This window comes from Sphaeramia orbicularis, chromosome 6, assembly GCF_902148855.1.
Source record: "Sphaeramia orbicularis chromosome 6, fSphaOr1.1, whole genome shotgun sequence".
In the NCBI taxonomy this organism is placed as follows: Eukaryota; Metazoa; Chordata; class Actinopteri; order Kurtiformes; family Apogonidae; genus Sphaeramia; species Sphaeramia orbicularis.
In genome coordinates this window covers 8,145,054-8,172,036 of record NC_043962.1, presented here as the reverse complement: position 1 = coordinate 8,172,036, position 26,983 = coordinate 8,145,054, and the positions used below count along the sequence as shown (strand labels likewise).

At 40.3% G+C, this 26,983-nt stretch overlaps 1 protein-coding gene across 4 annotated transcripts in view; it reads right to left on the bottom strand.

The window, feature by feature from the left end:
* The window catches only part of ckap5 (cytoskeleton associated protein 5), a 42,550-nt gene that overhangs the window by 5,635 nt on the left and 9,932 nt on the right, over positions 1–26,983 (bottom strand). For 2 of the 4 annotated variants that reach the window (XM_030136204.1, XM_030136205.1), the window contains exons 4-37: positions 24,581–24,787; positions 24,145–24,316; positions 23,845–23,977; positions 22,003–22,103; positions 21,729–21,842; positions 20,557–20,661; positions 20,051–20,140; positions 19,159–19,323; positions 18,591–18,719; positions 17,831–17,989; positions 17,644–17,745; positions 17,349–17,459; positions 17,129–17,221; positions 15,907–16,092; positions 15,736–15,830; positions 15,052–15,235; positions 14,819–14,961; positions 14,139–14,313; positions 13,667–13,780; positions 12,802–12,930; positions 12,325–12,519; positions 11,967–12,084; positions 10,782–10,870; positions 10,434–10,562; positions 7,420–7,542; positions 6,635–6,784; positions 6,360–6,563; positions 6,139–6,274; positions 5,365–5,558; positions 5,108–5,280; positions 4,312–4,335; positions 1,856–2,029; positions 1,655–1,775; positions 855–1,034 (exon numbers count right to left, since the gene is read on the bottom strand). In XM_030136204.1, coding sequence (XP_029992064.1) covers positions 855–1,034; positions 1,655–1,775; positions 1,856–2,029; positions 4,312–4,335; positions 5,108–5,280; positions 5,365–5,558; positions 6,139–6,274; positions 6,360–6,563; positions 6,635–6,784; positions 7,420–7,542; positions 10,434–10,562; positions 10,782–10,870; positions 11,967–12,084; positions 12,325–12,519; positions 12,802–12,930; positions 13,667–13,780; positions 14,139–14,313; positions 14,819–14,961; positions 15,052–15,235; positions 15,736–15,830; positions 15,907–16,092; positions 17,129–17,221; positions 17,349–17,459; positions 17,644–17,745; positions 17,831–17,989; positions 18,591–18,719; positions 19,159–19,323; positions 20,051–20,140; positions 20,557–20,661; positions 21,729–21,842; positions 22,003–22,103; positions 23,845–23,977; positions 24,145–24,316; positions 24,581–24,787 — 4,717 coding nt within the window. The remainder of the gene's footprint in view (positions 1–854; positions 1,035–1,654; positions 1,776–1,855; positions 2,030–4,311; positions 4,336–5,107; positions 5,281–5,364; positions 5,559–6,138; positions 6,275–6,359; positions 6,564–6,634; positions 6,785–7,419; positions 7,543–10,433; positions 10,563–10,781; positions 10,871–11,966; positions 12,085–12,324; positions 12,520–12,801; positions 12,931–13,666; positions 13,781–14,138; positions 14,314–14,818; positions 14,962–15,051; positions 15,236–15,735; positions 15,831–15,906; positions 16,093–17,128; positions 17,222–17,348; positions 17,460–17,643; positions 17,746–17,830; positions 17,990–18,590; positions 18,720–19,158; positions 19,324–20,050; positions 20,141–20,556; positions 20,662–21,728; positions 21,843–22,002; positions 22,104–23,844; positions 23,978–24,144; positions 24,317–24,580; positions 24,788–26,983) is intronic. The other 2 variants (XM_030136206.1, XM_030136207.1) reach the window with 2 other exon arrangements.

Here is a 26,983-nt window from a genome sequence, read left to right as displayed (position 1 = left end):
TCTATTTATGTTTCTGTAATAAAAGTCAGAAAATGTCATTTTTCCAATTCTTTGCACCTTTTTCCAAGAACTTAACTTTCAATATCTGTCCATTAATAATAATAATAATAATAATAATAATAATAATAATAATAATAATAATAATAATTATTATTATTATTATTATTATTATTATTATATGTAATAAATGATTAAAACAGTGTGTTATAGTAAAAAACACTGACTTGACTAATTATGGAAAAACATCTGTAAATGTTCATAATGAAACTTTTAATTTATAGACATAAAGTTTCAACTATTTTCCATGTGTTCAAACATTTGAGTTTGTCTAGATCATTCTGCGTCCATGTTCTTATTTTTAGTTCTTTCTAGTCATTTTAATCCTGTGTGATAGTCTGTGTTCACTCTCTGTCTGGTTGTAGACAGAGCCGTTCATTTCACTGACAAAATCATCATCTGATTCAAATACAGACACTGCATCTGTGTATGCCCTAGATAGATCTGCATATAGATTTATATAAATACAGAAATATACATACGTTTATAGAATATTTACAGATAAAATACAACTATCAATGAACCATACAAGCCACAAAAATACAGATAAAAACAGTGAAAAAGGGCTGAAAAACCCCCCAGTGAAACTCCACAAAAACATGTCAAAACACACTAGTAGAACACTCCAAAACAGCACTATCACTATTATATACAATTATTTACAAGAGATCACCGCTAAAACACAGATAAAAGTAATAAAAATCTTCCATGTCTCTCTCTTATGTTAGAGTGGAGGGTCCAGACCCAGAGGGTTTTAAGCGGTTTCAGGGTCTCTGTTGCCGTGGACTCGGACTCACCGACAGCATGTTCCCGATGATGCAGCTGTACAGTTTGAAGATGTCCTTCTTGTCCAGCCTCTCGTCGGCCATGTGTGTGTTATAGATGAGTCTCAGCTGCATGAAGGTGGCAATGAGGAACTGGTCTATGTGACCCGACATCACCTCCGCCTTGTCCTCCTGTCGCAGAACCTCATCGATCTGACCATAAAACACACAGAACCAACGTCACCACTGACAAACCCCTATTCCTGTCTGTTCAATCAGCTGTTACTGAAGGTTTGAGGACACTCAGAGTCAAATGACATCGATTCTGTTATGAGTTTAGACTTATTCTAAACAGTGAGTTGAAATATAAATATGAAATGTCAGTCAGAATGTATTGTCAGTTAGAATGTAAAGTATTTAACATCTCAGTCCAAACAATTAAATCTTATCTCTGCCTTAGTTGATGGAAATACTTTTAATAAATGACTTAGTGCAGGGATGTCAAACATATGGCCTGTGGCCCAAAACCAGGCAGCAAAGAGTTCAATCTGGTCCAAGGTATGAAAATTATACTGAAGGTATTAACAATTAATGACGTTACAATCAAAAATCTAAATTTCTGAAAACTGTTAAACTTTGTAGACATTGTCCAAAGGAAGATACATATTAAATAAGACATGAATCCAATCAGGACACCTCACCTTCACAACAGCTCATGGCCAATCAGCCGGTAAGCTAATAAAAATGTACCTTACGCAGTTATGCTAAGAGGCTAATGCTAGGTGGGCGTGTCCACAGGTGGGTCTGCTGAGTTCACCTGTGGTCTGACTCACCTGTGCCAGAGCCTGAATGCTGGTGTTAATGTCTCCACTCGCCACCTGAGAGATGACGAAGTTGATGGTGGACGCAGTGCTGTTGTGGAGGTCGTCGAAGTGTGGGGACACTGAACGCATCCTGTGGACAGAACACACCTCAGTACACAGTCCTGTTCTGGTTCTGGGTGTCTGTAAACCACCGTCGGAACCAGGACTTACTTGGGTTCAGGGATGGTGATGGGCTCCAGCAGTTCATCCAGTTGGTGCTGGACCAGGTCCGGCAGCTCCGACACTCGGCCGTGGTCCCTCTCGATCATGTCCAGGTCCAACTGGAACTGTTTGGGGATGGAGGGGTGGGACGACTCGCCATGGTGGGCGTTCTGACGGGCAGCGCTGGACGGGCAAAAGCAGAACAGAACCGAGGTCGGGTCAGTCCGGTGCATGGTCGATCAGTGCCTGAGCTCCAGTCCTGACCGACAACCTCACCCCCTTACAGCAATTATTAAGAAAACCTGGATTTAACCCTCCGGTATCCAGACAACAAACTGTATGAAGAACATTTTAACATTACTACGATGCTGTGCGTATTATGCACTTTAGGTGTTTAAAAGAGGGTTAATGTCGTCAAAGAATCACTGAAGCCTTCAGATGATCATGTGAAGGTTTTAAGTCCGTCTCCGCTGCAGGAGAAGCTGAAACTAAACAGTAACCGTTAACGTCTACATAAACACTGGACGGTGAAGACTGGAGCAGATCTGCACTGATCTCAAACCAACATCTACATCCAGGTTCTTCTGAACCAAAGGGAAACACATACGACAACTGAACACTCAAAAGAATGTGAAACTTCCAACATAAAAACAGGCTCGAATGGGCGTTTAATTCCACATTATAACCTCAATTATACAACTATATTTTTACACACTTATTTATGCATATTCATTTCATTATAATATTTATAATATATTATCTAGTAAATATTGTACAAATTGCTGTTCTAAAAGTGTTTTAATAAAGTTTTATCTATGTATTGATAATTTCTTCCCTTTTATTGTACTTTGAATGGAGCCACTGTAACACACAATAATTTCCCCCTGGGTTTATTACAGTATTGTGAATTTGAAATTAAGGGATATGGTGGAATATAAAACAACACAAATATTATACAAAGCAACACATATATGACTTACAAGTAAACAGAAATTATTCACAGATTTAAATGAACTAAACTAAACCATGAAACAACATTTGAACAGATCTTAAATAGATGTTAATGTCATATTGTGGTTTATTTGAATAGAATAGAATGGAACTAAATATCAAACAGTGAAAACATCATCAGATTTAATCCGATGTATAAAACCTTTATTTTCCACAGATATGGAACCAATGAACACGAGTACAACAGTAATAGTTATTATGGGATGTTGTATCTGTGGTGGTTGGACTGAGCTCAGATCAGGTTCAGACCTGCAGACTTAAGGCTGAAGGGGCTCATGACGCCCTCTAGTGGAGCAAGTGATGCACATTCCAGCAATTAATTACACTGGCATAACGGACTGGTTTTTCCTAAACATTCCTGTGATAACTTCAGGTAATTTTTTTTAATATTTCCCAGTAGACATTTGGTTTACATTTACAGGTTTTTGCTGTTTTTTTAATCAGGCGTTTGTTGCTGCAGTGAGGCCACTTTGAATTCCACCTAACCTGATTTAAAGTAAACTCAATATGGAGAACATCAAAACCAGCTAAAACCACTTTTCCAGATTCAGATATGATGCAGTAAAAATGTGCTAAACTGATACTAAACTGCAGCTTTATTTTCATATTACAAACTTACTATAATATGGTGGAATTGAACTAAATTATTATCACTGTACAGTGCAAGCGGTGCCATATATCAACATAAAAGCCAAAGGAACAATTTAAAATGAAAAAGAAATGACATTAAAATCTATTTGTTGACAGAATAAACACAATGTTTTCAACTTTATTTCTATAAGTGCAGTGGATTTTGGAAAAACCTACAGACTGCAAACATACAGAAAATGTCATTTTCATTTAATTGCAATTCTACTGTTGTAAATATGTAGATAATCAGTAGAGTTTTATTACTATTATTATTTTCTGTACAGTTTGTTTATTGTACTATCTGTATGCTGCACATTTTTTCTTGCAGTTTATTCTGTTGCTGCTTTGACCAGTGAATTTGCTCGTTGGATCAATAAACTCTCTACTGTATGAACTCAAACACCCTGTATTATTACGGTTTCCTACAGATGACGGGGTCAAACACAGCTGTGGGTTTGATGACAAAGCTCATGTGATTTACAGGCAGGATACAGGACATGGACGGAGGGCTGAAGCAGTGACGAGGAGGCATTCGTGAACTCTATTGGACGTTTGAGCGACGGCAGTTTGACTCTTAGTCGGTGCTTTTACCTACCTGGGTCTGGTTCAACAGTGGAAAAACAAACAACAGTGAAGAAGAAGAAGCACCACTAAAAATCAAACAGCAGCGAATGGACAGGATTAGACTGCATTCAGAGGAGTTAAATGACAGCACATAGAGGAGGAGGAGGAAGAGGAGGAAGAGGAGGAAGAGGAAGGTGGAAGGGGAAAAGGAAGGTGGAGGGGGAAGGGGAAGAAGAGGAGGGGAAGGAGGAGGTACTCACATCCTATACGTGCGATACATTATTCTGCTCCACAAAGGAAAGCAGTCAGAGCAGAAGGAGGAAACCACAGAGGAAGAAGAAGATGATGAGTTAAAGACAACGACTGTTAAAAAGGTTTGGATATGAGTCCGAACAACAGAACATGCACTGAACCCAGAGAACAGACAGGAGAGGGTTAACAGAGTAGAGATGGACCGAGTCAAAGGTTAACGTGGACAGTTCAGTCTGGATCTGACACATGCATGGAAACCAGGCCTTTAACACCGGTTATTATGGGATGGATTAGACCTGATCAGTCCCACCTCATACACACATCAGAAGAAAACTGATGAGGTTTAACCCTAAAGACCAGTGGGTTTATGGATGTGGAAACAAAAATGTCAAAGAAGAAAATGTCCCACAGGAAATATGGCACACATATACTCATTAAAACAATATTAAATAACCCAAATGTGTTGCCATGACGACTTGATCTAAACCTGCAGGATTTTTTTCTCAGTTTGGTTGTGCATTGACAACACCACGGTAGAAATAAGAGGAAATAGTGAGATACAGATTAAAAGCAATGAAACTTTACTAAACATGGGTCAGGTAGAGATTTAACTGAACACCATGGGATAAATAAAGTTATCTATCAGTCATGGATCCATCTGTCATCAATCATAGATTTATCAGTCATAGATCCATCTATCCATCATAGATCTATCAATCATAGATCCATTAGTCATAGATTTATCAGTCATCTATCTATCTATCTAATATAGATCTATCGGGGTTAACCTTGTTTTCTACCTACTTTAGTTTGTTAGGGTCCTCCTGGGCGGGCTTGCGGAGGAAGGTGGCGTTGGGATTGGTCGGATGCTCCTTCTGCGTCCTCTCCGGAGCACTCTGTTTGGCTGGAGCTGCAGGCGTCTTCTTGGCGGAGCGCTTGATCCTCTCCTCCAACATGCTCATGTCCTTCTCTGACAGCTGAGGACGACCACGGATGGACACGTTTTAGACACAGGCTCAAGTACTGGACATGTGACGCACAGCGGATGCGGCGTTCCTTACATTTCCTATCAGTTTGTAGACCTGGTCCCCGCAGACGTTGTAGACGGCCACCACGGTGTTGAGGGCAGCGTTCCGAACCGACGTGTCCCTGTCTCCGATGTGGACCGCAATGTCCTTGAGAGACTTGGCCGGAGTCGGTTGGCAGACATTCATGCCATAACCCTCGATCAAACAGCCCAACTCCTCCAGACACTCTGACCGCACAGGAAACAAACCATCAACCACACAGGAAACAAACCATCAACCACTAACAAACACAGACCAGTTAGTACAAGTTATATCTATTCATATTTTATGCCTGTTTTTGTTTTATTCTACTGTAGTTCTAATCTTGTTTTATTTTAGTTTTTGTAATTTTATATTTGCTCTATTCTTATGTTGCGTACATATTTGGTTTTTTTATTCATATTGTTGCATTGACTGGAGTAGTACTCCTAATTTGATTGAACACACAACAACAATAAAGACTAATCTGATTCTGACACACAGTACCTAGTCTGCCACCAAAGCTGTAGTAAGAAAGGAAAACTAATTGAATAAAAGCAATTTAACAAAAACTTCAGCATCGTTTTGGATTTTTATGCATCTTGAAGGGTGATTTCACCACTAAAAGTGTGGCCCTTTTTGAAACTTTTTGGTTGAAACATAACCTAAACCTCTGCCTGGTAATAATGTATGTCATAGAAATGTAGTACACAGTTTACTTTCACATATTAAACCGTATACTACGACAGACAATATCATGAAGGATAAATAATGGGTATCGTATCATACCAGCTCTCTGTTTGGAGTTCTTGGACTTGGTTCCCTCCATGAGGAAGGGGAAGACCTTGGAGGCCGGGTAGACCTTACAGAGCATGGTCAGGATGGCCCTCACGTCCTTCCGGACCACGTCCTTGGACTCGCCGACCTACGACCGAAGAACAGCAGAGTCAGCTTCATAACAACCACCACGGGTTGATCAGAGACGGCGCTGAAGGCGGGGCGTTGTTTACCTTCAGTATGAGGTAGGGTACGAAGGAGGTGGCCTCGTACTCGGTCAGGTGGTAGTCCTCCCTGTTCAACATACTGAACAGCAGCTTCAGGTACTCCAGCACCTTCATCAGGACGGTGGTGTTGGTGTCGAAGAAGCGCAGGGTGAACCACTTCAGGATAAGGTCTAAACAGCTGATGGTGGCTTCGCTCTCGCTCTCCAGCCTCTGTCAAACACAATGCCGTTAACAATGCCAACGCTGCAGAACCAGGACCAGAAACCAGGAGCAGAACATACCTCCATCATGACGCCGATGGCCTTGACGTGTCTCTGGAAGTCGAAGTGGAAGAGCTCATCCGTCAGCCACTTCGCAAAACACGTGGACATCTGGGTCTTCAGCTGCTCCACGTACTCATCACGAGGAGTGATGAAGTTCCACTTCAGGATCTGGAGAGTGTAAATTAAAACATTAAAATAAATTAAAATAGTACCAATGTCCCTATATGTCAGTGTCATGTTCTATCTGAATCAATCCCCAGCTGAATTTGTGAAGTTGTCAGGTTCTGTCTGTGTTAGAGTCCTGTGGTCTGGATGCAGGAGATCAATCTCCCAATAGAAGTGGGTGGTACTTTCACTGGAGGAGAACTCAACTAATTCAATCTAAGTCCATATATGACTTCTATCAGTGATCAATAGGAACTATGTTGGTATCTGTAACCATTTACATGTTATAAACCATCAAATATGGACCATTAGAAGGAAAGACACAATTTTAATATTTCAGAAATTCATCAAAACTTTGTAGACATTGTCCAAACATAAATAAAGATAAAATATGAAATGAATCCGACAGGTAGTTTCAGAGAAGACTGTTGAAATGTAGACATTGGTGACCTTGAGTTGGACCCTTCAAGGTCAAAGGCATTTTTCTTTTCAAAGCTATGAATCAGTTCAACACAGCTGAACAACTGAACCATTAATTATTAATGTACAAAGTTTTCAGACCCTGAACACTAATACCTGTATGAGGATAATTAATCTGATAATAATGAAACTAAACCGTCTGAACTTCAGACTCGTACCTTCAGCTGTTTCTCCTCTTTGATTCTCTGCTCCTTGGCGTTGGGAATGAGGATGAAGATGGGCCCAGACTTATCCTCATCATCCTTCAAACCCTTGGCTGCAGGCTTCTTCCCAGCAGGACCCTGGGGCGGGGGGTGGGGAGGGGGGTTACAGCACTAAATTAAGGGTGGAGTTCAGTATAACACATGAAGAGCAGAAGGCTGTGCACAGTGTGGGAGTGGACGAAGTGACGTTGAAGGGTCTATGCGTAGTATCTGGTCTAGGAGGATTAGTTAGTAATATTTCATCAGAGCGTTTATATTAAAGATCTGTGAAGTTGTTCCAAAGCACAACCCAATGTATTTGTAGATATTAAGTGAATTTATTTCGACTGATGGTCCGGAGGATTTATGTGACCACTAGAGGGAGTAGTGAGTCACTGTGAGGAAAACTAACACCACAGGGCCTTTGACTGAAACATCAAAAAGTCACCAGATGGGATAAGAACCATTAAGAAACAACTTCAGTGAAAGTGAGTCAGCAAAAAACAAAACAAAACAAAAAAAAAAACCTAGCACTGTCAGTATTTTCTCCACTGGACACAGCTGTAAATATCAGTGTTTCTTCTACACAGGTGAGTTTGATTCCAAGGCTTATGAAGGTAAAAACTTATTATGGGATGTTCTTATCACAGTTCAGACTAAACAAAATTAAAAAAAAAAAAAATAGACAAAATAATAAATAAAACGTTCAAAAAAATTCACAAAATAAACTAAAATTTGAATCAAGTGAACAAAACAATGAGTAAACAAGCAGAAAAAAACAAAATTAAGAAAAATGAAAAGAATTATTTACAAAACTAATAAAATGAACAAAATAATAAATTAAATAAGCAAAATTTAACTAAATAATACTTTTAAGAAAGAAAGGAAAAACAAACTAAACAAGATATGACAAACCAAAATGAACATGAAGTGAACAAAATAATAATAAAATGAACAGAATCAGTCTAAACTGTGACAGTTCTGACCTTGTTCGTTGGATTCAAACAGATCTTTTGTTCAGTTATTGACAACAAAAACCAAAGAGAAAACAGAGGTGATTTGTGGTTTTACTGTGGCTGTTTTCAGTCTAAAAACAGAGCTAAGCTAACAGAGCTATAATGTAAACTATCAGCTGATGCAGCACATATGATTATAAGACAGTGTTATTTTATCTACTGTTAAAATAAGCGTCTGAGTTTTAGTTTAATACAAGTTGATGATTCCATAAAACAGAAGTGGAAACTATGAGGTTTATCCTTTGTTCAGTGACTGATCCAGTCTGTGGGTACATAGGATCGGTTCCATGGTGGTTTTGGTAGAACTACGTGTGTTGTGGTACCAGACTGCCCCCTGTTGGTCAGATACTACACAGAAGCCCTTTATAAGTGACACACGTTATGCTCAGAGAAGTGGGCTGAGGTTAACACATAAAAACAGTGATAGTAAAACATGCAACACACACATAAACACACACATGTATCCATGCAGTGGTGTGACTGGCGGCCTCCTCTGTGGAACATGCGTTTCCTGTTTCTGTTCAGTGTCAGTGTTATTATGTTTAGTTTTCATGGTGTTTCCACAGTGGGACCAGTCTGTCCATCTGTTCATTTAAGTGACAGTATTAGTGATTTAAAAGCAGACGCAGGATTAGAACCCAGACCGGACTGGGCCGGAGCGGACGGAGATGGGGACAGGGGTTACGATCTGTCCCACTGACAGGACAGTCCACAGACACACCGTCCACTAATGCCCACCTGCTCCACCCATCAGAACAACATAAAGGGTTTCATGGAACTCTGACACTGTGTTACTGATGAAACCAAAACTGTCAATATGACTCAGTTTATGAGCATTTACAGGCTCCTGCCTCCTGGACCTGGTTATGGCCACTAACAGAGGATTGGACAGTTTTGGGGAGGGGCTTAACATTCATGTGACTCCGCCCTCCATCTGAGGAAGACAGGAAGAATCAGCAGAATGGACTGAAACTAAATCCACAACAACAGCAGCTTATATTCAATAAACTGGATAAAACTGAGCATCAGACTTAACCCTTACACACCCAGAGATACTTTTATGAGCGTTCCCAAATTAACACCTCCCTGTATTTAACCGTTCTTTAGTGATTTATCACCATTTATTCTAATCCTATTTATTTTGTGTTTTTTCACTGTAAATCCTGCCTTTTTCTACATTTAATTCACTGATCATGTACATGTTCATTAAATCTCAGAGTAAATTCAAACATTATTATATAAAAACTGAGAAAACTGAACAAATAGGGACCTTTTCAGTCAAATCTCTCATTAACTAAACATAAACCCAGTGTGTCCACCCACTGTCATTGATCTGACTCCATGGGTTTTACTGGTGAATCAATGTTTTGATTTTTCTATTCACTCAGTCAATTTTTTTGGCTTATTTTCCACATATTATTTATCATTTTGTCATTTTTCTTATTCGCTTTTGTTTATTTTGTTAATTTAATTTATTATCTAAAGTAAATCAACTTTACTTACTAAACCAGCTCGAGACCACGCCTTTAAACTGGATTTTCTTCTTCATTGAATGGATTGAAGGGGCACATGTTCGCTTCCTATTGGTGGGAGGTGGTAACAAGATTTGGAAACAATCTGGAGCTACAGTCCGTTTCAGTCAGTTATGTTGGTTGTTGTAACATTGTGACTTTGGCACTTAAAGGGTTAACATTCTGTCAAATTTGTGCTGGATCTAAAGCTGCAAAGGCGGTGTGCATTATCAAATCCTTCTACTGACTAATTAGTCCAATTTACAGAAATCAAAGACACTCACAACATCTCTGGTTTCACTTGTTGACATATAATAGGGTAACGCTGCTACGCGTTGCCATAGTAACACAGAGTGGGAGTGGTCTGAAACGTTGCTGCTAAACATAGAGCATCATTTTGGGTGGAGTTGAGGGCAGTGGTTGTGTGTCATGAGGACTGTAGTTGGAGTCGTCGTACATCTACCTGTTGACCTCCAGAGGCTGCCTTCCCTTTGGCGGGAGGCTTTTTACTAGCATTACTGTCCTTGTCCTTGGAAGGAGGAGGGGCAGGAGGAGGAGGGGAGGGGTCAGCGTCTTCAGGAGGGGAGGGGAGCTGGGCGGGTAAAAAAAAAAACAAAAAAACAAACCACATCATGGAATAAAACAGCAACACAAAGACGACAAACACAAAAATACGTGAACATGACCGATGGGAACTCAAATACAAATGGGAATAAATACATGAACGTCTAAATTAAATATGAATCTGATTCTGCATCCAGACTTCACTGTGTAGGGGAAAAAACACTACTCCTAAAACTACATCAGGTACCTTCTTAGCAGCAGCTCCTCCACCTCGGACCTTTTTAGTCTCAGCTTTACCGTCGACTGAGTCGTCGTTGGCTGCTTGAGACCTGGACGCTGCAGAAGGACACGAAAAGGTCACATTTAATCAAGTCATTATTACATCACATTTAAAGGGAACAAAGAGGAATCATCCATGAACATAACATACACCAAGGCTTATTTAATATATTATATTATTAGTACTTATCATGTTTTCATGACCAAAAAAACCCCAAAATAAATTTTTCCTCATTTAATCCAAAAACTATTGATGTTAACAAAGGCATTTTTAAAGGGTTCTAAAAATACAGGTCCAAAATCACACCAAATTGTAGTGTTTTTAGTCAAATTTATGAAAACCTCAATGTTTCCCTTTACAAGATTTAAGTAACATCAAACCATAATAATAATAATGAGAGAAATATTTACTGTGATGAACATTTTTCCTTTGGGTTCATTCTGGTCCTTTAAATATACATTTAGTCGGTTTTTGCTAGAAAAAAAAAAAAAAAAAATAAAATCTATATATAAAAAAAAAAAAAAGGCACCCAGAAGCAATTAATCCTGCAATTATTTCACTGGAATAAAAGCGTACAATCTGCACAATGTCGTAGTAATGACAGAATGTTTTTTGACAGGTTGTTTTTAACTTTTTTGGGTTTTTAATATTACATCAATTTTAGCCATAAACAAAAATACCAAATACTCAATAACTGTCAAATTTTTACCCCTTTAAATGTCATGTTTGTAATGTAAACAAACCACATTTTTGGATGCAAAAAACTTTTCCTCCAATATTCTATGTAAAAAGTGGTTTAGTTATTTTTCAATTTTTTCAACCTGGCATATGTCAATGATAAACACCAACACTGTACCAACATACATTATTATTTTTTGTGCTAGGTCAAATGCGAAAATGTGTCTGTGTGCATTTTGTACTCACTTGGTAGAAGGGTGTTAGTGTAGGAATTTAATATTGTTTACAATGTGATGAATTTAGTGGATGTGTCAGAATTAAAAAAAAAAAAAAGTCAGGCAAAAATGAACAACTTTTGAATTCTGACCTAAAATTAAATGTGAAATATAATATGACCTTTTATAACACCAAGTGCCAAGTGTGCATAATATGCTCACCCAGATACCAGGAGGTTAAAGGTCACTCTCTACCCACCTGAGGCTGCTCGGCCTGACTCCTTCCCTCCTCCGGCTTTAGCGGGGGCAGCAGGTTTGGCGGGCATTACCGCTCTGGCCTTTTCCAACATGGACATCACCTGATCCTTGGACGCCGGCTACGAGAACAGAGACGCAAACGAACTTAGACAGATAAATCAGAATGTGTAGGTCAGGGGTGTCAAACATATGGCCCGTGGGCCAAAATATGATCCAATACAGATATAATCAAACGAGCCTGGACCTCGTGCACTAGTACACACAAAAAAAATACTGAAATACAAAAAAAAGTACTAAAATGCCTTAAAATACACAGCTAATGCACAGGTGGTGTCGGTGGTACAGAGTCGGGGCGGTACCTTGAGTTTCCCCGTGGCTTTGCTCATTTTGTCGTAACCCAGGTGCATCATGAAGGTGGGCAGGACATCCTGAGCTTTCTTCCTCACGTCTCCGTTCCTGTCCTCCAAGCAGGTGTAGAGCTGGGGGACACACAGCATCAGGTCCCCAGGGACAGTCCTCAGCGTGGGCAGCTTCTCTGACAACCAGCCCAAGACCTGAACGGAGGACACGCTTCATTTAATACAGGTACAAAGGATCATTTATGGCCCTTGGTCAAAGGAAAATCACTTCCAATAAGGTGGAATAATCCTGTATAATGTGAGAAATATGTGTAATATTTACACAAACATAAATGCACTACTTAGACATACACACTGTTAATGTTGTTAATAACCAGGTCGTCATTGTAAATGAGCTTCATAAATCAAATTGGCTTGAGTTACCACCTGTGCCCTTCTCCTACAGGTACAGGGTTGTTTTTTAAAAAGATGCCGTACCTCCTGTCGTAGGAAGGGGTTTTCCCTCTTCAACTCCTCAGACAGATCCTCCCCCTCCAACCACTCCTTCATCCCCGTCTGCTCCACCCAGGCCTGTAGCGTGGTCAAGGCCGCCGCCCGGACGTTGGGCTGTGGACACGGACACATGACAAACCACATCATCAGAACTAGAATACTTCATTAACCCCAGAGGGAACACAGGAACACACACCAAAGACAAACTACATCTGTATGACCAAATGCCCACAATGTCTGACAAATAGAACCATCACGATGTACAGTTTTTATTTTGTTTTTGTTTCTTTAAGCTGGGACTAAACAAAATAAACAGCCAAAAATAAATAAATAAATAAACAAAAAATGCACAAAAAAGGAAATGCTTCAGTTTTTATCATCTGTTTTTATGTACTATTGATATTCATAATGCTGTTACTACTATTATTACCGTCATTATTTTTATATTTTTGTATTATTAATTATTACAACTTTTATTATTTATTATTACTAGTATTTCTAACGTGCAATTTCTTGTTTTTATTGTTAGTGTTATTTTCTCATAATTCTTTTATCTATACATATGATGTTGTGATGCTTCTGGAGCCTTCATTTTGCAGAGGAATCAATAAAGTTTAATCTATTCATCACACAGATATCCTTTTTTCCCCTCATCAGGTATCAAATTCTTCCACTGTAAATAAATATGGGTCATTTTGACCCACACGTGGAAGCTCTGGTTCACTCCGGACCTTCACCTTTCATGTGCATCACCATGCTTTGGCGTTCATCTGGACAGTTGGATAGACTCTAATCTGTGACGGTATCATCCAAACCTCACCGGTAACCCTCTGTTTCCCCTCTTATGTACCTTACTGTCTCCCAGGACAGTGATGACAGGGATGCCCAGAGCTTTGACGTGCTGCTTCAGTCCAGGTCCCATGGCTGTGGCCAACTGTTGCAGGATGCTCAGGGTCTGTTGGACCTGGAGAAAACAAAAAACAACTTTAGAAAAGACATGGACCCCCGATCCACACCAGAAACTTTAACTTTACCCAGAATTTAGAAAAACCCAGTGAAAAAAACTTCCCCTCGATCCATAACTTTCCCTGATTTAAGTTTCTAGTAGAGTGCAGGGCTTTACAAATTGAATTCTAGGGGGTGGAGTTAGGGTTACACACTGGTTAAACCACAGCTGCATTTACACATTCTGTCATTTTTTCACCTCGTTTTTTGCTGCAGCTGTAAATCGGTCATTATTTTCCTGCCGAACTAAATCTTAGATGAATTTGGTCTTCACTGACTGAATGTGAATGTGGTTTCTTATGTGGTTCCAAACTGACCAGGATCTTGTTGGAGTCGCTCAGTCGTCCTTTCAGGGCCATGGGCAGCTCGCCCACGTTGGCGGTGATGAACTTGGCCTCTGAGATGATGGACGCCACCTCATCCAGACCCTCCTTCCGGATCTTCCAGTTCTTGTCTCCGATCTTCGACACCAGGTCCGATGTGATCTTGTCACTGATGAAGAGGACGACGAACACCAAAAAATAAAGTTTAATTTCACCTGAACTGGATTCACTGTCACTAGTTTTACTGTAACTATAAATGAAATCAAACACCAGCGTTTCCTACTGTAATAATAATAATAATAATAAAAATAATAATAATAATAATGAGATATTTCCAATAATAAAAAACACAAAAGGCTGCAACTGCAACATGAATGAATGAATCAAAGGTTCAGATGTAATTCTATTGTAACTGGATGTGGGTCATTTTCACCCACCTATGGAAGGTTGGGGCAGTAATACAAAAAGTACAACTACATCAAATCTATAAAAGGTAAGTTAAACATTTAAATGGCCTGATGTCAATAACATGTTTTTTGAGGAATACCTGGAATAGGAAATAATAACTTTTCATTACAACAATTTTACAATAAATCAACCTCATTTTGACCCATTCATGGATCTAAGGGTCAGTGGGATTTTGTCCAGTTTAAATAAAGGTTGCTATTATTTACCTGATGTCTGTCCTGGGCAGCAGGTCCATGATGTCCTGTCCTCCTGCGTCTTCCTCCTGTTCTTCACCTTCGTCTCCGTCGTCAGCTGCCGCCGCCGCCTTCTTGGTGAACCTGGACGGAGCTGGAGGCGACTGACCCTGCATCTGAACGACATAAAACACACAATGGTTCAAACCTCTGCATTACAGCGTTCACTCACACACATATCTGAACAGACTGGGATGGTGCTAAACCTTCTCGAATTCAGCGTCGATCTGTGCGAGCAGAGCGGGCTTCTCATCCTCGAAGAACATCCTGAGAGGAGCTCCCATGTACAGGAACATGACGCCCAATAAGGTGATGGCCGCCGTCCTCACAGCGGGGTTAGTGGCCGCCAGTGCCGTCTTCACATTATTGATGAAAGCTTTCACATTGATACTGGAAATAAAATATTAAACCATTACACAACATGGAAGATAACTGTTTAACACTGAAAGGACTACCATTAGAACTGGCCTAGACTGGATTTACAATAAAAGAGTCAGAAAAAGGAAGAACTTAACTTTCAATACCCGTCCATTAATTTTCATTATTATACGTAATAAATGCTTAAAACAGTGTATTATAATAAACTGACTTGAATCATTTTTATACAATTATTTAAAAAAAAAAATCACCCATAAATCACCGATAAAAGTAATAAAAATCTCCAGTCTCTCTCACTGACCGCACTCTGCCCCGCCCACTTCCACCCCCACCAGCCAATGCAGCTATCTACCCAAATGTGTTATAGACCAATAGAAAGAACCCACTCTCAGATAAAAGATGACGGTTGGATTCTGTTAGTAGTTAGTCTTTTGAATGACGGTGGATGCAGAATTGTGGCGTTTGAGCCTCAATTGCCCATAAATGGTTTTAAAGCCTTTAGTGAAAGTTACCCGGTGAATCCAAACTCCTTCATGGCGTTGGAGAGCCAGTTCAGAGTCTCCGCCTGGTTCTTTGGGTTCTTCTGAGCGAATGCCATTGACACCACCTAAAACACACCTGTCTGTTAAACTCAGCTCCTCTGTGTTTGGACTGAAACCAGTGGTTTACGGTGGCGTACAGACCTGTTCTGCAGTCCACGGCAGAGAACAGGCCTCTCCGATGGCAGTCAGAGCTGCTTTAGCGTTTCCACCACATTTCACATCTCCCACTTTGTCGACCAGACCGTCCAGAACCACCGACGCCGAAGTCTTAGAGAACTGACCTCTCTGAGCGACGAGAGCCACGATGTGCAGCTTCATCTGCATCACCTGCACAAGCAGAACACAAACCGACCAGACACGTTAATACTGTACAACAGTGGACGCTGGTGAAGTTATTGTTCAGTGGTGCAGTATCCAAGTCAGTTTTCAGATGCACTATAACCACATATCACCACTAGGGTACACCAAAGCACATGCACCACTATTTTAAAAATATCAATTTAATTTAAATACAAATACACAGTGTGCATTTTCAGTCATGTATTTTTTTTTAATATGTAAATTTCACTGTCTATCCTTCAAATATGTACATTTATCTATGAGTCTATAGCTGAAGTCAGATGTGTCCCTGACAAGTGTCTTTTCCACTGATAATATGGACAATATATTTAGACCAGGGGTGGATGTAGTGCAGGTAGAACACATGGAATTAAACATATAGAAAATTAATGTAAGGGTAAACAATGACCATGTTATCACTTGTGCCAGGATTCAAACCCCGGCCTCCCACATCTAAAGCAGTAGTTTTACCCACTGAACCATCCATCCACTAGTACATGTCAGTAGTTTTACCTACAGACATATTCTCTGATTTCATCTCTAAGGAAGGTGTTGAGTGTTTTGTGGATTTGATGTTTCCTCCTGTGGGCGGTCCTTAAGGCTCCTGTGGGCGGTCCTTAAATCTCTCCTACCTCCTGTATTGGAGGGGGGGGTCTACCAGTCCATTTATAACCAGGGTCTACATAGTAAAGGCAGAGCCTTGGGCCCAAACAGGAAACACGTGACTTGACTCTTCACTAAACTACCCAAACATGTTTAAACTCCACTTGAAAGCAGATATACATGGCACTCATGGCCTGGATCACAGATAGCTCCAATATTTAAATATTCATGTTTTTGTAAAATTATTTTAGGTTCCTATCGTCTTCTTCTTCATGTGAGACAAGCAGGGCGGTGCCCTAGTGCTCTCTACTGACGACCAGCCACTGCTGTACATGCATTCTAACTCCAAAAAACTTGGGTTTCAGACAGAGGAGTGGACGGACGCAGACCCAGATAAATGTGTGTGTTCTGGGACGTTTACCTGGAAGTTGGTTTCCTTCCAGCCGGGTTTCTTGGCCAACATCCGGACTAAGGCCTGACAGGGCATTTGAGTCTGATCCATGGTTTCCACAGCCTATGAACAGACACCAAACACCACTGCATCAAACCAACACTTAATCTGTATAATTCCATGATTAAACCCTACATTAACAGTTCCTACTGGACCAACCAGATGGATGTGAGCTGAGGTCAGCCCTTACCTTCTGGAACTCCTCCATACTGGCCAGTCTCTCCTTCCAGTTGGCCGAGTCCAACTGTTGCAGACAGGAAGCAGGAAGGACGCCTGCCGCCAAGTCCTCGCACACCTCAGGCTGATGACATACCGAGAATGATGAGTAAAAAGACAGTTAAGATCAGATAGTTAGAGCGGGATCTGCTTGTGATCGAATTGTATTAGTGTCATTTTCTGTGAATAGTTTTGTTGTCATCACTGTTAAAGGTTAAATTGGTGCATGTAGGGAACTACCCATGATGCTCTGCTGTGTGTAGACATACCGACAGTTCACTCTCTGCGACCTCTTTGCTGTCAGATGCCTTCTTGGCCTTCCCTCCTGCTGCAGAGGCCGGTTTGCCTTTCTTTGAAGGACCTGCTGACGGCTGCAGAAACAGGCAGGTATGAACACACCTGGAAGGAACTTTAACCCCAGAGGATTCTGGGATATAACTGACATGTCAGTGTTACCTTGCTGGCAGCAGCAGATGGGGCCTTCTTAGGAGGGGCAGATGTTCGGGGTGGAGCTTCACTGGGGGGAGGGGCTTTAGCTGCTGGTTTCTTGTCTCCGCCCCCTCCTCCTCCCTTCTTCCCACCAGATAGCTCTACTTTATCAGCGCACTCCTTTATCTGTCAGAATTAAACCAAGGACGGTTAAAAGGTGATGATGGATCACAACCTCTGGTCTATTTCCTGTTCTTTTAACCCTCCAGTATCCAGGTGAGCATTTTATGCACACTTTGCACTTCATGTTGTTAAAGGTCATTATTATTTTTCATATTTAGTTTTAGGTCAGAATTGAAAAGTTATTCATTTTCACCTGATTTTTTTTAATTTTAAATCTGACCCATCCACTAAAATCATCACATTGTAAGCAATGTTAAATTCCTACACTAACACCTTTCTACCAAGTGAGTACAAAATGCACACCGACACATTTTAGCATTTAACATTTGACCTAGAACAAAAAATAATAATACATATTAACACATGTTGGTGTTAATCATTGACATATGCCAGGATGAAACCCCCCCAAAAATAACTAAATACAATTTATATGTAGAAATATTATGCTCACCTGGGTACTGGAAGGTTAACAGAGAATTCCAAAACTCCAATAATAGAAAAAATGCCTAAATCTGTAGGCGAGCGATTCTGACGTTAAAACAACTCCATTTACCAACAGATAAACCGTGTACATCCCTCGGCGTTGCCTTTTGCTCATTCTTACCTTGTCCAGTTTCAGTTTGTCCAAATCCGCCAGGAAAGGGTTGACTGCCTTCTCTCCCACCACTTTCATGGCCGTTCCTAAAGCCTCAAAGGCGGCATCACGGACCTCTGGGGCCGAGTCGTTCACTTGCTGAAGGAAGTAATGGACAAAAGTACGGTCAGTGTCATTGTGCAACTATAACCCGTTTAACCCGTTTAAAACCCATTTTAACCTGTTTTAACCAGTTTAACCCCTTTTAACCACCTGTTTCTCATAGGGTCATAAAATTTAGAGCAATCTGACAACTTACCAATGAGCTATGCAAACCAAAAAAATACAAATCAAAACAGTGTGTGTGTGTGGGAACCAACAAAACTGGACAAAAACACACCAAAACACACTAGTAGAACACTCCAAAAGAGCACCATGACTATTATACAAATTATTTACATGAATTCATCAGTAAAACCTTGCTAAAATGCTGATAAAAGAAATAAAAATCTTCCATAAGGGTTCAATACACAGCTGAGAGGTCCGTAAGTGAGGGCTGTTTTTTGTGTTTTCATTCATTCTTCTGGTGTGTGTTTACCTTGATGAGGGCAGCACAGAGGGGTTTGAGGACGCTCTTGGGCAGTGTAGACTGTGTACAGTGTTTGAAGGACCGGGCCAGGAACAGAGATGCCTGCTGCTTAATGGACGGGTTCTTATTGTCCATCACGGCCAGGATGTCCTCAGACAGGTTCTGCAGAGTGGTCTGGAGAAAAACAACACCAGAGACAATTACAGTCTAATGGATCCCGTCTATGGAGTTAATACAGAGGGGCCTCACAGGGGTTCAGTCATTATAGAAACACTAGAAGAGGGTTTAGAATAGCTCTAGAAGCAGACCAGGCAAACACAGCTTCATTTATACATTCATTTAAGCAGAACATAGGAAAAGATTAAAAAGCAAAAGAAGACATAAAATAAAACCAGTGTAAATCTGTCAATTCCAAACACAAACTATAAACCTTAAGCAAACTAATGTCATGGGAATGTAATGTATTATAAAAGCCTCAAACTATCATTTTCTTTTACTTTATTAGCGGTTAATTGGACAATGCAATACTCACCCTACCTCAATGCAGTAATCACAACCCATACACCTTGTATATAACCTCCATTCCCTCATATACATCCTGCATTCCTGCGTATACATCCTTTACTCCCTTGTATACATCCACCATTCTTTATATGCTGTATATATTTCTATATCTGTGGTATAGAGTTAGGTTTTTATATATGTTAGTGTTTCTTAATATTGTAAATACTTTCAGTATGATTATGTGGAATATTTTAATATAGAGTCTTTTTACACTATAAGTGTTTGCTGCTAAACTGATTTTCATTGTTGCTGTAACAGTGACAATAAAGACCTATTCCATTCCATTCCATTCCATGAGAGAAGCCCTTGTCTGGTCTGAGTATGTGAATGTACTCACAGTGAGGAATATGGCGTCGATGGCCTCCTGCAGAGCCTGGACCACCTGAGGCTTCTTCTCCTTAAACTTCTCTAAAATGGTTGGAACGACCTGAAGAAAAAAAAAAACAAAGACAAAGGTCAAAGGAGTCAGACAGAAAGTCACCTGGACCAACAGTAGATGGGTTTTGATGACATGTCAACAGAGTCTGAACTCAAACTAAAATGGTAAATCAACGCAGGCTGATTGAACTAGGCTGTGTCGTGTCGTCAGCAGGTCAAAAAGACTTTGCAATTTTGTGATTTTTATTTTTCCCCCCCAAAGTTTCTTACGCTTTTTCCCCCGAAGTGAAACATCAATATTAAATACACTCCCTCTACGTAGCTCTAGCTGTTGTTGATCTTGTTAGAAATCTTTCATTCTACACACATAAGGATAATGCAGGAGGCATCTGGTCGCTGTAACAGACCCAAACAGAATGAATGTGTTGATAATACATTGATAAACCTCCAGTCCAGATGACTTACATGTCCTGCATATGTTCCAAACTTCTTCCTCAGTCCTGTGGCCAAACCAGCCAGACATTTAGCAGCTAATGACACCAGCATCACATTGGCATCTTTTCCCACCACCTGCGACACAGAAGAAAAAAAAAAAAAGTAATTAGTAGTGAAGAATATTGTGGATTATGATCAGTGGGATACTATAAACCCTGCAAGAACCACCATTAGAACAGAACACCTAAATGAATTTAGGTTGTTTATACAATAACAGTGTCAGAAAATTTCTTTTTTGTCAATTCTTTTGCAGTGTTTTTCAGGAAGAACTTAACTTTGAATAACTGTCCATTAATTATCATTATTATATGTAATAAATGATTAAAACAACGGGGTATAATAAAATAAAATGACTCACATTTTTATCATATTTATTATGAAAAACAACTGTAAATGTTCATAATGAAACTTTATGAGATTATAGAAATAAACTTTCAACTATTCTCCATGTGTTCGAACATTTGAGTTTGTCGTCTTATTTTTAGTTCTTTCTAGTCATTTTGATTCTGTGTGATAGACAGAAAGTGAACACAGACTAATTGTAAACAGAGCCCCTCATTTCACTGACAAAAACATCCACCATCCGATTCAAATACAGACACTACATCTGTGTATGCCCTGGATAGAACTGCATATAGATTTACATATATACAGAAATATACATACATTTATAGAATATTCACAGATAAAATACAATTATCAATGAACTATACAAAGCGCAAAAATACAAATTAAAATCAGTTAAAAAAAACAAACAAAAACAAAACAGTGAAACTCACCAAAAATACAGCAAAACACACTAGTAGAATACTCCAAAACAGCACTATCATATACAATTATTTACAAGAATTCACCACTAAAACCTTGCTTAAATGCTGCTAAAAGTAATAAAAATCTTCCATCTCCCTCTCATCAACTGCACTCTGCTGAAAAAGCCCAATCTCAGATAAAAAAATGATGTTTGGATTGTGTCAACAGTGAGAACAGTTAACAAGTTACGGTCATTTGAACAACTGTGTCACTGGAGACACAGCTGTCATCAAAGGGTTAAACCCACTGTAAATATGGTTTGGTGGTGAATTTAAAGGGCATTTTTTCAACCAAACTGGTGGATACCAGCTATCTCATCTGCATGTCTGTACCTTCTTCAGTGCTCGGACCAGGTCTCCATAGTCTCCGTTTTCTATTTTGGGGTTCTTGGTCAAAACTTCTAAAGCCTCCAGAGCTTCTTTCCTCTCCTGCCACTTCTTTGCTTCCTGCAGAAACACACAAAAGGTTCATTTATAGGATACACATGCAGGATTTGGACGTTCCGCAATTTCATTCTAACTTCTGTGCAATGACAATAAAGGCTATTCTATTCTATTCTATTCTACTCTACACAGGCAAGTCTGAGCAGTTGACAGTCACACGTACAATCTTCTCGTAGAAGTCTTTGGGCATCTTGGACAGAATCTCCACGGCCTCCAACAGCTCATATGGATCCACCGCTGGCGCCGCGCCCTCCTCCTCATCTCCTAAAACAGATCAACAGAGCCAAACGTACACCATGACGTCACTATATGGCATCGCACACAACAACTGGACCAACTGTATTTAATCTGTATGAACCAATCTGATGACATGGTCTACAATAAAGTGATGCTGTTTAATTCTATTGTGACCACATAATTTTAATAGAGAAGAGCCTTTATCATCATTGTGTGTTCAATGAGATTATCAGTGCTACTCCAGTGCAACAAAATGAATAACAAACCAATACGTATGAAAATAACAACAACAAAACAGAGCAAATGTAAAATTACAAAAACTAAAAAGTAAAATAAGAATAGAACTAAAGAAGAATAAAGTAAAAATAAACAATATTAACAGTATGTATATTTATAAATTAACACTGTATATCTATGAATTAACACTGTATATCTGAATTAACAGTATGTATATTAGGGCTGGGTAAAAAAATCGATTTAATCGATCTTAGATCGATCTCACTTTAATTTTGCGTAATCGATTAATAGTGGATGAGATCGATTTTTCAGAGCAGGACCGGGAGTACACGGAACCGCGGGCCGCTCCGTCTTGTGAACCCCTGGGGAAGACATGGTCTCACTCGTGAAAAAGACGCGGTGGGGAAACCCCCTCCACTGGAGGTCCTCCCGACCTCAAATTCGAACCCCCAGTGTGAAGGAACTGGCCGCCCAGCGAGTCGCGGAAGCCGGTCGTTCTTGGAATAATAACTTGAGTCCATACTATCATCTATGGATGAGTATGGAGTTAGAGGAAGAGGAAAGCGACAATGTCCGACCGCTACGCTACCCACCCCCCCACGCTCACCGACCAACATTCACGAAGCGCGTGCACCCCCCAGCCCTGCTCCGCTCCGACCAACAATCAAGGAGCGCACCCACCCCCACCCCCAGGGAGTAGAAGCCTCCAGCCATAAAACAGAATAAAGATGACAAAGAAGTCCGTTCTGATCCACTGTAAAAACATGGCAATGTTTCTGTCCTGTTCATTATTTAAGAGCACATTCAGCAATTTACTGCTAAAATGTCAGATTTATTTCCTTTCTAATATTACTACTGATACCAGTATTGATGTGTTGCATGACTGCAGCAGTCAAATAATCAGGTTACAACTCAAAATTGTACTTTGGTATCACTAAATTACTCTGAATCAATCAATTAATACTGAACTGAATTGATATTGAATCGAAATCGAATCGATTATGGAAATTGGCCATGATACCCAGCTCTAATGTGTATGTATAAATGAACACTATGCTTATCTATGAATCAACAGTATGTATATCTAGAACTTAACAGTATGCATATTTATAAATTAACAGGATGTATATCTATAAATTCACAGTATGCATTTCTGAATTAACAGTAAATATATCAATGAATTCACAGTATGTATACTTATAAATTAACAGCATATAAGAGTCTATAAAGTCTATTAAAAGGATGACTTATTGTATATAATTCACATTATTGTAAGTTTTACTAATACAACAATATTTTTGCATAAATATTTATGTATATGTCTTTTAATGATCATATTGATAATACATTGTCTAGTACATATTGCTGTTCTGTTTTAATATGTATATTTGGTGTGTACTTTCATTTCATCCATTTGTTTGTTTTCCTGCTCCTTTTTATTATTCAGGTTTTTCTACTGAATGGAGCTCCTGAAACCCACCCCCATTCTTTCCCTTGGGGTTAATACAGTACTGTGGTTCTGGTTCCGTACCGTCAGACTGGTCTCCTCCTTGGGCTTGTTGCTGTTCAAACTTAGCCTTCAGGTCCTGTTGGGATCGTAGGAACCGGCTCTGTTTGGGTGGACCGGAGGGCAGCTTGACCCACTCCTCCTCCAGCTCCTTCAACTAAACCCCCATCCACAGAAACAGGACGGTTCAGAGGTTTGAATTCACAGATGACCACACAGACAGGAGCGTATCTGATGTGTACTGATGTGCCTCTTGGTCAGGTCTCCCTCGAAAAAGAGATTTCATCTCAAGGGGCTTCCTGGTTAAATAAATAAAAATCTGACCTGGACTGAGTTAATGTTCTGCAGCGGCGGCCTCAGGGCGTCTCGGATCCACTTGTAGATCTCCACGGCCAACAGCTTGGCTTCATCTCGGACCGCCTTCTCTCTTGACTCAAACTGTTTGGGTAGAACCTTCACCACCGGCTTCAACGTGACTATCTTTGATCCAAACTCACTGAGAAAACACAGGGATAATCCATAATACTAATTCATACTGGACAGAGGAGTCAGCTCAGCAGGTGGTCAGTGTGGACCGACCTCAGTCACAGTAGGAGGGGTCTGGTAGGTACAGGATTATTAGATTTACAGGAGTAGAAAAACAGTGCACTAACATCTTCATGAATCAAATTAGAGAAATCTCAGGTCAAAAACCCATCATAATTGGTGTTCTATAAGTATGACTGGAGGTTCTGTGACCCGGTTCCGTCCATCCACTGACCTCAGCGCCCTCCGGAGCGTCTCTATGCAGGCCACCACTATCTTGGGGTTCTTGTTGTCCAGCCCTTTGAGCAGCTCGTCCTGAACCACCTCGGCCTTCTCGATCTCTATGTACATGAGGCAGATGTCGGCGCCCAACTCCTTGGCCCGGGCTTTGGGCTGGTTGAACACTTTGGTCACCACACCCGACACCACCTCCCCCGTTGTCCTGAAGCAGAGAACGCACAAAAACACACATGTCAGAACAGTACCAGGACCCGGTACCCAGGTGAGCATATTATGCACACTCAGCTGACCAACCATTAAACTCAACCCATGTCCATGATGAAACATTTGTGAGAAAATGTTCCTCCAATTACACCCGATGTCTGACAATCACATAAGCACTATTCGGACTGGATTAGTTTCACATAGGCACTAGGGATGTAAGGATGTCATGGCGTTACGATTAATTGCGATTTTAAATGTCACGGTTAATTAATCGTCAAGGCTGCCAAAAATTGTCTCATAAAGTACAGTAGATTAAAAGTAGAACCAAAGACACGCCAACATGCTCTTCCCGTACGGAATGAAAGGAAGGTTACAAAACCACTGCATTCAACCTTCTATGAGTCTTAGCGTTCACTACCATCATTTATGCAGCTTTAGGCTACCATTGCACAACCCATTCACAACAGTCTGGGTGCATAGCTTTGGTAGAGCAAGGCCATTCTTCTCCAGCAGCTCAGACCGTCATACAAGCTTCAGGAGGGTTACTTGTGAATTGATGCAGTAAACACGCTCTGTTGGTCACAAGACAAACTACATAAACAGTCTGATGCGCCTGGAGAGTGGGCCCAGCTCTGGGAGGGGGCAAGAGGGGACAATGCCCCCTTAAACAAACATCCTGCCCCCTCAAATGAAAGTCAGCAAAGTTTGAGGAGGTAGAGAAAAGGTAAATGAGCTTCACAACAGCAGGAGATGTAGAGGAATTAGTAACGCCTGTTAAGTTTCACTCTTCAAAGGGACATATGGTTGTATGGTCTACACTTACATATTGTGAGGTACGTGTGGCACGGACCACACATATTAACCCCCCGCAGAATAATTGTAGTAAATGAAGCTGTAATTATTTCTCTGACAATAATCGTAGCACTAAAATTTCTAATTGTTACATCCCTAATGGGCATGTGGGGTAATGCCACTTTACCACAGGAAGTCGGCAATATTAATGGCAAATTCGCACGGGATAAGAAATATCAGTAAAACTACCACAAATGGGAGGGGTAAATCCATTCACGCACCGCTGTCCCCTCCTGTCATCATGTGGGTATGACACTGCTTCCTTAATAACTTTGTCCATCAACTGGATGATTAAGCTACTAACATTTTTTTATTAGCCACCTAGCCCTGCTATGTTGCTTAGCTTACCTAAAGCAATCAGAAGTCCCGTGCCTCTGAAAATTGCTTTCAACCTTCTTTTGCTTCTGAATCGTGTTTGTCGTACACCAATTGCGACAGTACACAAGGTTTCACACGCACTTGTCTGACTGCCTACTGGAAACCTGAGTGCTTCTTCTAGAGCCTCCATGTTTGAAATCTGCAAAAAAACACTTGTAAACAGGATATGACAGACTATCTACACACATATTAACTACTGGTCTATTTGCAGGGGATTAGTATTACCTGGACTCTTTTACAGAAGGTAAATATGTGGTAACCTTTACTACATTGTGCGGCAATGATTACTGACATAGCACATTTGGACGGGACTAAAATCTCTGGCAATTATTACTTTACCCCACGTACTTATGTAAAACTAATCCCATCCAAATAGGGCTACAGAATAACCAAAAAGTAGAAAATGTAACTTGAATACATATTTCATTCAATAATAAAGTTAACTGACTCATTTATTTGCAGAATTACCAGAAGGACCAAACCCTATTCCCTTAGATATGACATTAAAAACCAAAACCCTAGTGTTATTACTGTCATATCAGTATTAAAACCAGGTATTAGTATCGTAATTCAACTTTCAGCCCAATTCCTGAACAAACCCTTCGTTCTACACTGACTTGCTTTACTGACACAGTTCCAGAGTCACTGATGGTCATGGTTCCATCTGTGATAAAGTAAACATAATTACATGCTCTGTTGTGTTGGAGGTTAATGAAGGGCAGGGCTGTGCACACACTAAACCTGGGAGTGTCCGTTCTAGATTATTCTACATCTGTTTAATCAAAGACACTGCTGCTTTTTATTCTTGGCTTTTCCTCTTCATGGCTGTTGTGCTCACTAGAAGGCACTGCCTCCGTGACTTTCTTTATAAAACAGGGAACATTTACAGGGGGAGGCTATAAACAGCCAATAGGAGGCAGACATGTGCCCCTTCAATCCTAACACCATTTCAGGGCATGTTTCT